At 33.3% G+C, this 10814-nt stretch overlaps 2 protein-coding genes and 1 pseudogene across 2 annotated transcripts in view; 2 read left to right on the top strand and 1 right to left on the bottom strand.

Annotated features, from left to right (window-relative positions):
• LOC104751983 (spermidine sinapoyl-CoA acyltransferase-like) overlaps window positions 1-399 on the top strand; it is a 3162-nt gene extending 2763 nt beyond the window's left edge. The window contains exon 4 of the mRNA XM_010474041.2: window positions 6-399. Coding sequence (XP_010472343.1) covers window positions 6-347 — 342 coding nt within the window. The 3' untranslated portion in view covers window positions 348-399. The remainder of the gene's footprint in view (window positions 1-5) is intronic.
• LOC109129395 lies at window positions 4582-6711 on the top strand (annotated as a pseudogene).
• LOC104753153 lies at window positions 9329-10278 on the bottom strand. The gene is made up of 3 exons (XM_010475444.1): window positions 10210-10278; window positions 9897-10125; window positions 9329-9480 (listed from the first exon to the last, which is right to left on the bottom strand). The coding sequence occupies exons 1-3, from the start codon at window positions 10276-10278 to the stop codon at window positions 9329-9331; spliced, it is 450 nt and encodes a 149-aa protein (XP_010473746.1).

Raw genomic sequence — 10814 nt, 5'->3', positions numbered from 1 at the left:
AAAAGGTGAAGAAAAAAGCTCACGATAAAGATTATCTTCAAGAAGAGCTTTCAAACACTGAAGATATCATTAAGATGAATTTAACGAACAAAGACAAAAAAGATGGGTTGTTTTTTTTGACGGATTTGAGGAATGTTGGGATTTTTGGATCTATGGATTTCGGATGGAATGAACCGGTGAATATCGTCCAAGTGGTCCCGCCAGAAACAGCTAGGACAATTGGTATGTTCATGCGACCGTCGAGATTGGAACCAGCGATGGTTGGAGGAGTTCAAATTATGATTACGTTGCCAAAAGCTGCAATGGCTAAGTTCAAGGAAGAGATTAATGCTCTAGCTAAAGTATAAATAGTCTTTCTTTTGTATGTGGTAATCTGAATAATAAAATAAAATCAATAAATAATAATCTCTAATGCTCCAGATCCCGAAAGAAAACTAAACCCTACTAGTTCGTAATCGGAGAACCCAAATACAATTATTTAACTACCTTAAGGATGCTAAATTTTCTCAACAAGAAAACGTCAAAATCCAAAAAAATCGATGAATTCAAAAGGAGAAAAAAGAAGAAAACTAAACCTTAATAGATAGTAAATGGAGAACCCAAATATTGTTTATGACATTTCGTCCAAAAAATAAAACACATAACATAGAAGAAGAAAGCTTCGAGCTTGGGCTGAAAACGAAGAAGAGAATGACGTCACCGAATGAAGGGTAGAACTGACTTTTACACAAAAGCAACAATGCCTGTTTTCGTAAGAAATCTGGAAAGTGCTTAAATCAGAACACATTGCTAAGACAAATGCCTTTTTTTTAATTAACTCAAGATTAAATAGACTTCTTACATATGTAAGAGATTTTTTTTTTTTTTTTTGATAACTCAGCTATTGGGGCCGAAAAAACCATGTTAAATTTCGAATTCTCGTGGCCAATACTACTTGAACTTAACCATTGGACTAAAACGACTTGGTTTAAGAGATCTATTTATCTTACTATCAAAAGAGAAAACTATTTATTTCAAGACAATTTGTTTTGTTAATAACTTGTTTAAATATAGTGTTTTTCTACTAGATCTAATGGCCTAGTTAACCCCATAAAAGGAAGAGGAGTCAAACTCAAAATTCGAAAGAGCTGATGGTCATGGTCTAGATAATTGCTAATTTTAGTGTCATATTTGAGACAATATCAGTATCGAATCGGAGACATGGTGGAGAAGCAAGATAGATGGGACCGCAGACGTGTGAGATTGATTAATTGAGGAAGTAAAACTTACGAATCTCAAATTCCATGAGTAGTTTACCCACCAGTCTCAAAACTCAAAAGTTTTAAAACTAAATGAGAACATCATCTATTTCCCACACTTATATGTTTTATTTCTAGGGCATGTAAACACATAGCATATCTATTAATTCTAATATTTTAAATGTTAATGGTATAACTGAAAACAAGTCTATACATTTTTTTTTTAAACTACATTTTCTAAATCGACTTAGACAATTTAGCATATCCACTTTATTGTTTTCTTCTTAGACTAGAAGAAAGTGGAAACTTACTTCGTTTCCTTTTGAGAAACATATATTAATTTAGAAATTCACAATTTTTTTTTTGTATGATGCATTCTTGTCTTCCAAAAGTACCTTCCCACTTTCCTTCAATATCAATCAACAAAATGACGTGTAATTAAAAAAACTATATTAATAACTAAAATATGTTACTATAGTGTATATTCGTTGATCAAGAAATAAATGTTACTTTATTATACATAATGGATTTTGGGTGCTCGTGGTCACACGAAAATTTGTAAACCATATCCGTCGTCCATAGGTTATTACTATCTCTACTTTTGTGTAATCGTATCTGATATGCTGTGCTGGCAAAGCGTATAAGGCATATAAAAACTTAAGACATGCCAGTCCAAATAAGCTCATCGATCCCTTTAATGGTCGAGAAAAAGCTCACCGAAATGGTGAAACCTCAAAACACATACCTCTGCAATCTCTTTCCTTTCAACACTTGACAATGATCCTTATAAAAAGTAATTTACAAGGCATATGTTACGTTTTTGTTAGTGTATGGGCTGACAGTCCATGTTGAGATTTATTGATGTCGATTATTATAAAATCTAATATTGTTATAAATTCTAAGATGTTATTTAAATTTTTGTATCATTGATTAAGAAAGACAACAAAATTTTTTTCCCTAAATCCTTCTATAATTTCTGCATAGTATTAGAATAGTCGGCCTGAGTGGATCTAAATTAAAACGTTTTCACACTAGAAGTTTTGTGATCTCAATTTCAAAGAGATCATGGTGAATCTGATTGGAGAAGATGGTGCTGATGAAGATGGTAAGCTAAGTAGTGAAGACTACGTAATTCTTTCCTAATTATTGAGGTATTATTTGATATTCATTATATAAAAAAGCAATTATAGTTACGTCATGAGTTTTCTTTTTCTTTTTTCTTTTTGCAATAATTAATGGAAACTTTTCTTTTATTTAAACTAATGATGATCGTTCTAGGTTTTATGGTATATACGAGTTTGGTTATGATTCTTCAGAGTTTTTGTTTGGTAATAGTTTTACCATTACGGAGGAGCTGATTTGTAGACTATCCAAGATAAAAAACAATTATTTGTGGATTAGTAGGATTTGCACCCACGAGAGATGCTGTTATTTCCTTTTACGAAAGACCAAAAACAAGCTAAAGTTTTACCCCTATTTTCAAGATTAAAGTGTATGCCCAAAAGAGTTTGTTAACATGATTTGTCTATACTCGAAAAGTGTTCATGACAGTATGTTCTGTTTTAGATTATACCACATTTGTCGTATGAAGGAGTATTGTGTATGGGCCTACAGTCCATATTGGCTTTGTTGATATCGATTATTATAAATTATAATATTGTTGTAAACTCTAAGATTTGAATGTTATATAAACTCTTGTATCATTGATAAAGAAAGACAACATGATAAAGAGTTTTCCTCAAATCCTTTCTATAGTTTCCCTTTCCATAGTTTCTACAGTTTTCAAAGCCTAGAACGTTGTTGATGAATGGTGATCGGGTGAGTATTTTGCTGAAAAGAGGCGTTGTCCATATTCTTGTCTGTTTTGGTTATTTTATTTATTATAATTAACATATCAATCATCTTAATGGGCTTAGGCTGATGGGCCATATAAATACACAGTTATGTACTTACAAAATAAGAGGCTCAAATCGGAGCAAATTCACTACTACAAGAAAACTGTCTTATAGCCATGAATTTTTTTGAAGCTATACCCATAAATTTGTGGCTATGAAGCCGATATTCATAGAAAACCACAAAAAACAAAATTGTGTCTATAAAATTATAGCTATCTTTTGAATTGTGGCAATCTTTGGTTAAGTTGCCACGAACTAGCCACAAAATATTTTGTAACAATTAACCACAAATTGCAACATAAAAGCTAACATAACATAAAATTTGAAAATTTGTTTTCACTGTTAGATTTTTTTATTTGGAGTTTAAGGTTTAGAGAATATAAAAAAAAAATACAAAAATAAAATCATATATTAGCCACAAAATAACTATAAACAGCTTGACACAAAATGTGTGGACTATTAGCCACCATTCATTTATGGCAAATTGTGGCTAAATAGCCAGAATTATTTCTAGATGCTTAGTTAATTATATCTATGACAAAAAAAAAATGGATTGGGTTATTTTAATTAAATAATATTATTTAACTGTATTCTCCCCTCCTTATGTGTCCCGCGCGCTCTCGACACTGTAAACAACAACTGCTTGGAAAATTAGCTTACTCATTGACATAAGTTTGTAGTTGCGAGTCGCAGACCGAACCCACGTCCCTATGTTGTCAAGAGAAGGAGGGGAAAGCATTGGATTATTAATTGAAAAAGGATTGCCATACTTCTGTTGGATAAAGGCAACCAAATAAAAGTTGATGCACAAAGTAAGAAATCTGATGGAACATTCATCCACCAACTACGTAACCAGTCTGGTGTTCTGTCTCTCATAACAATACAAAATATGAAAGGATTGTTTTTGAAATTTCTCCTTAAATCAAACAGAGCTGAACCTGTCAACATTTGGAGGAGAAGGATGAAGAGATAATAAAGTTCTGGAAGTTTAGAAAGTCTCTCGTTCTCCATAAGAAAACATTAGGCTTCTAGATGATGAAATGAACAGCCCCTGATACTATTTTCTATTGTCGTACCATGGTCCGCCCATATGTATATGGACATGGGCATGTCCATGGGTGGCCCGCCCAATTGACAGCTATATTTCCCAGCCACTGCTACCACCTAAAGATGATACGAGTTACGTACGTTTGCTTTTACTATTTCAAATAAAGATGAAGATATACTGGCCGTGCAGACAACAGTGACATTTAAATGATATTACTATGTCACACCGTTTCCATTTCCTTAATTTATTGGCCATGCATGCGAACAACAAAGATAACTTAGCATATAAACAAAAGTGCCAGTTGTAACTTGTTACAACATTTACGGTTAAACGTGGCCAACATGATGCAAAAACCTTTTGTTTATAAAGGACAAGAGTGTTCATAAAATTATACACACAGAAATTAGAACATGTCGATCACTTTAATGGTCGAGAAAAAGCTCACCGAGATGGTGAAACCCTCAAAATACATACCTCCTCAAACTATTTCCCTTTCAACACTTGACAATGATCCTTATAACGAGGTCATTTACAAGGCATGCTACGTTTTCAAAGCCAAGAACGTAGTTGATGATGATGACCGGGCGGAATCTTTGCTTAAAGAAGCTTTGTCCGATCTTCTCGTGTATTACTGTCCACTTTCAGGGAGTTTGAAGCGCCAGGATAGTGACCGGAAGCTTCAGTTGAGCTGTGGTGGCGACGAAGGTGGTGTGCCGTTCACGGTGGCTACTGAAAATGTGGAGCTCTCTTCTTTGAATAATCTGGAGAGCATTGACTCAGATACGGCCTTAAAGTTCCTGCCTGAACTTCACGTGGAGAGCGATGGTTATCGACCTTTTGCTTTGCAGGTACATAAGCCATTCTTGTTTTTTAGGTACATAAGCCATTCTTGATTAGAATTCGCTTTTTCAAATTAAAAACAAAAATTATCCGCTTAAACAGTATAAAAAATAGTATATAATTTCATTTTTAGATGAGTTTTTTATGCACGGCTTGGGTTGTGCTGGCTAGCTTGTTATCCCTTAGGCTTATACGGGTTTTAACATCTTGTTATATAATCAAGGACGGATTACATCCATTGAAAATTTACAAGTAAATAGAATAAACTTCTTATTTTATGTATCTTTCATCGAGTTATAATTTGGAGGAAAAAAACAAAAAAGTAATACGTAAACCTCTTTAATTAATCATTCCGGTCATGCATGAAATCTGCAAACTCCGCATATTTTGTGTCCAGTTTTGTCTTGTCTATTTAATTTCGTGCATGTGACTTGTAGGGTAAACATTTTTTTTTTCCTCTAGAACAACGTAAATTTAGACGCATGTAAACGACACACAGCTTGTGGCAGGTGACCAAACTTTTCTCACATTAAATTCAGATGTACTATTAAAAAAATAATACATAACCTTATTGATTACGATAGGTAACCATGTGGAGGATTCGTGTTAGGGATGGCCATGTCACATGCAATGTGCGATGGATATGGAGAAGGTCATATCATGTGTGCTTTAACGGAGTTAGCTGGCGGGAAGAAGAAACCAACGTTGACGCCGGTCTGGGAAAGAGAAAGACTTGTGGGGAAGCCGGAAGACGATGATCAACCTCCGTTTCTTCCCGGTGGCGACACGGCAGCTTCACCCTACTTACCAACGGATGCTTGGGTATGCATGTGTGTGCACAAAACTATATGTTTTTGAATCTAAGGTAATATTTTCATTCTATCCTTGTTTATAAATGTTTTTAGGTAACTGAAAAAATAAATATTAGAGCTGATAGCATAAAAAGATTGAAAGAAGCTACATTGAAAGAACACGACTTCTCCAATGAGACAATCACTACTTTCGAAGTTATAGGAGCTTATTTATGAAAGTCAAGAGTTAAATCTCTCAATTTGGATCGAGATGGAGTCACTGTTTTGGGTTTATCAGTAGGAATCCGCAACGTTGTGGATCCACCATTGCCCGATGGATACTACGGTAATGCATATATCGATATGTACGTGCCATTAACTGCAAGAGAAGTGGAAGAATCTCCCATCTCAGATATCGTAAATCTCATAAAAGAAGCCAAGAGAAAGGCCTGCGATCAAGATTATCTCCAAGAAGAGCTTGCAAACACTGAAAAAATCATTAAGATGAATTTAACGATCAAAGGAAAAAAAGATGGGTTGTTTTGTTTGACGGATTGGAGGAATATCGGGATCTTTGGATCAATGGATTTTGGATGGAATGAGCCGGTGAATGTTGTCCCAGTGGTCCCACCGGAGACAGCTAGGATGGTTAATATGTTCATGCGACCATCTAGGTTGGAACCGGCCCATATGGTTGGAGGGGTTCAGATTGTGGTTACATTGCCAAGAATTGCAATGGTTAAGTTCAAGGAGGAGATGAAAGCTTTAGAGTAAAGCTTGTTTTTTTTTTTTTAATCTTCTTTTGTTTTGTGAAATCATACAAAAAAATAATAATAAGAAGAGTCTAATTTGTTGCAACAATCTTAATTCATGTTAAAATATTAGCTAATTAGAATGAATGATGAAACTTACGTCAGCATGATTTGGAAAAATCAAGAATTTAAATCTTTTTTTTATTAATAACATATAATATGTCTGTTTGAGCAAGTTACAGGCCCCTTCATCTCCTTCTTTGTAGCGCAGTCCCTCGAGATCAGTTCCCATATTAGCTCTAGCCCTTCGGTTTCTCATAGCATTACGCAACAATCAGTTGTTCGAACGAACTATATATCCACCCTAGCTAATTCACCTCAAATTTTTGGAGTTCTCTTCCAAAGATCCTCACCGTCAGTCACACAAAATTTTTTGGAAGAACGCTCCAACACAAACACATCACCGTCAGTCACACAAAAAGACTTTGCTTCATCCCAGAAATCTGTGATGATGTCCGCTTAATTAGCTATAGAAAATAATAGCATGTTTACTTTTTGCCTCTTCATCTATATCCTTGAAGCTGCACTCAAAGCCAATATATCGTTGTGATAGATGGATAAAGCTCCGTACGTTCCTTCAAAAGTCCTATTGGAGACAGAATTTTAAATGAAAAAAAAAAACAAGTGTAAATTTATTTTAGATTATACAAAATTTTTAAAATATGATATATACGATATTATCAAACACATCATTTTAGAAATCCTATTATCACAAATTTAAAATATATAATATATGAATGAGCTCTTGAGTAGTTAGTTGTATAGAAAATGAAACCCTCCTCTTGTGTTGCTCAAACACGCGCCTCATTAAGGAGAAAGGATTGAAAACTAGATAATATATTTCATTAAATTAGAAACGCTTAAACAGAAAAGGATGGTAAAAGGTGATCTAGTTCCAAAAAGGAAAACAAAAAGTTAGAACTTCGATTCATGTGGAGAATAAGGAAACAAAATAAACTTAATTATCCAAATAAGACAAGGATTTATTATTAGGGATTGTGAAACCTCTATAAATAGAGCACATACGTGACTTCTTTTTTCACCAACACATTCATCCATACTACTTCAAAAAATACTCTCTGATTGTAGCGAGCTGAGTTTAATTAAACATCTCGAATCATGGGCACCAAGAAGATCATTGGCTTCGCGCTCTTGATCATGTTTCTCTTGAGTTGCACCTCGGCTAAATTATACAAAGTCGGTGGTTCCAACTATGGATGGACTGTGAAGGACGAGTGGACGACTCTAACACACAACAATCGACCAATACAATAGAAACGTCAGCTATATAGTTTACCCAAGCTCTCTAATATTAAACCCTAGTAAAGCCGAGAATTACATACGAACTCGCGGTGTGGTACACCACGGCTCCGGATATATGTTTTCTGTCATTTCATATAGAAAATTTTAATAGTTTAAATCTTGGTGTTTAGAGTAAACGGTAACCCAACTTGTTTACTATCTGGTTTGGTATTATAATAACTAAAATATAGGGGGAAGCTTTGCGGGTTAGTATTAGACTAAAGTACATAGTACCTATAAATATGCATAATCTTATTTATTTTGCTCGATTTGTCTGTCCACATAGTATGCATAATTTCATACTCCATTCGTTTTAAATTATTTGTCCTTCAAAAATTTTTCACAAAAATTAAACAAATAACTAAATTTTCTATTTTACTCTTCTTTAATATTATATATTTTATTGGTCAAGACATTAAAACAATTGGGATAAAAGTAGTCGTTTTTACCAAACATGTGTATTAGAAATCTAAAATGACAAATATTATAAAACAAAAAAATTATTCTAGAATGACAACTAAAAAAAATTGGAAGGAGTAGTTAATATTCGTTATTTAGGTTCAATCTTAATAATATAGAGATTTCAGATGTACAATTATGAAACAAAAATTTTTTTTTTAAAGAATATAGTGATATTATGTAAATTTTCGAATTAGATGGACCATGTAAAAGGTGATGTGTTATTATATTTTTTAAATGGTTCATATTATTAAGTATTAATATAACATGAAACATATCAAATTATCAAACTATTACAAGTAACAGAAAATTACAACAGTTTTAGTAAAAATAGCATGAACCATGTTATTCATACTGAGAAAAATCTATTAGTGTGAACCTAGTTTAGAAAAGAAAAATTTTGAAATTTGTGAGACTAAACATTTACGGGTGATATCCTACAATAAAGAAAATTGGACCTATGTTTTAATACCCAAATGACACCAGATCTCAAAGAAGAAGCATTGCCACTCATCAGTTAGGGGTATATTGAATTTGATATTTTAGGAGATTTGCTGAGATTTTAATATTTCAGAATTTTGGGAGATTTGAGTGTTATTTTGTGAGATTTTGTTTTTTTTTTGCAGATTTTTTGAGATTTGGGTTTTGGGATTTGGTGAGATTTGGTGAAATTTGATTATTAATTTTAGGTGATTTTAGAGTATAAAAAGAAAAGAAAAATAGAAAAGAAAACAACTTGATTCAACGTCATGTGAAGAATCAAATTTTAACCTAACTTCACTCGATCACACTTTGGTTAATTTAAGAAGGAAAAAAATAGACATTGTAGTTAAAAGGAGACAAAAAACATTTCTCAATAAAAAGTATTGGATAAAAAACTAAAATAATAAACCAACAGAAAGAATGAAAACAATCTTATATAAAGCACAATAATAGTATTGTATCATGATCTCATATTCATAGCATCTGTCCACATGTTTTCCGCTATGGTTGCTCTCCAATTATTAGCAAGCATTCTTTGTTGTTCTTGAGTACTATGAAGCTCTTCTTCTTCATTATTCCCATCATCAACTCTTTCATCAGTGTTAGTTCCTTCTGCATTTCTAACATTTTCAAACAAGTCTGAACGACATTCTCGACGAAGATAATTATGTAAAACAACACAAGCAAGTACTAACTCTACTTGCGTCTTATATGGAAAGGGTGGTGCATATTTGAAGATGAGAAATCTTGACTTGAAGATGCCAAAAATCCTTTCTACTACGTTTCGTAAGCTAGAGTGACGATGGTTAAACAACTCATTTGCAGTTACTAGATCTTTTCCTTGTCCCCTAAAGTCTTGGAGATGATAGCGAGTACTTCGGAATGGAGCTAAAAATTGACGATGATTGGCGAATCCACAATCAACTAAATAATATTTTCCTACAATTTTAAAGTTATACAAATATAAGTAATATAACTTGAAAATTAATAACAAAGAATATTAGTTTTATCATAATGAAATGACATACCTTCTGGAACAATTAATTTGTTGGTGTTCCTAGTTAAAGCATCGTTTAGTACCTTTGCGTCGTGAGCTGAACCTTCCCAACCGCTAAGAACGTATGTAAATTCTAAATCAAAATTACATGCAGCTAACACATTTTGTGATAATTGTCCTTTTCGATTACGGTAGCTAGATGAGTCTTGTCCTGTTATCATTGCGGGGATATGAGTTCCATCAATAGCCCCTACACAATCCTAAGGAAAAAAGGAACAAGAGTTTAGCTAGCCACATAGTTTTTTGAAATACTAGAAAATAAGCAGAAAAAAACAATCTCATACCTTAAAATAAGGATAAAACCATGTGCTATCCTTTATTTTTGTAGGCACTGCAAGCCCGGGTTTAGCCATATACTTAGGAGCAAGTGCTTTTAATACCTTCAGAATTGTGTTAAAGCTCCTACTTATTGAGAATCTATCTTCAACTGAAACATATCTTGAATTTTGCCCAAAGATGAACAAAAATATGGCAAGCATTTCTTCAACTGAAACATATCTTGTGTCTTTTAAACCCATCTCCAATCTAAAAATAGAGCATAAATTCAGAAATGCTTCTGGGTCCATGCGATATGATATCTTGTGTTTTTATGTAATTTTAGAGCTTAATTCTTCATTGTTTTGTGCATATTCATGAGCATTTAGGTTGTTTAGGTTGCATTTTGCATTAAGTTTGTTATCTCAAATGATGGAGTATAGATGTACAAAGAAAGTGTGCTTTGGAGACAAATAAGTCAATAATTATCAATATAATGGAAGACACACATTTGAATGCACACAGATGATTGATGATTCGGAACCAGTTTGCAGTCCCTCAAAGATCGACTCGTATGAAGACCTTTATTTGGGATTTAGCTCCAGAGTTCTTCATCTAAGTTATTGGAAATTGA

This window comes from Camelina sativa, chromosome 16, assembly GCF_000633955.1.
Source record: "Camelina sativa cultivar DH55 chromosome 16, Cs, whole genome shotgun sequence".
NCBI classification, from domain to species: domain Eukaryota; kingdom Viridiplantae; phylum Streptophyta; class Magnoliopsida; order Brassicales; family Brassicaceae; genus Camelina; species Camelina sativa.
Note: the sequence above shows the minus strand (reverse complement) of the source record. Positions and strands in the feature narration are given on the sequence as shown.

Bases quoted from the DNA above. Each gene is read 5' to 3' on its own strand.
- LOC104753153 (XM_010475444.1), bottom strand. From the start codon at position 10,278: ATGGCTAAACCCGGGCTTGCAGTGCCTACAAAAATAAAGGATAGCACA. The intron at 10,126-10,209 runs GTATGAGATTGT...TTTTTTCCTTAG, and splicing joins GGTTTTATCCTTATTTTAAG to GATTGTGTAGGGGCTATTGA. The intron at 9,481-9,896 runs GTATGTCATTTC...TTAGAAATGCAG, and splicing joins CAAATTAATTGTTCCAGAAG to AAGGAACTAACACTGATGAA.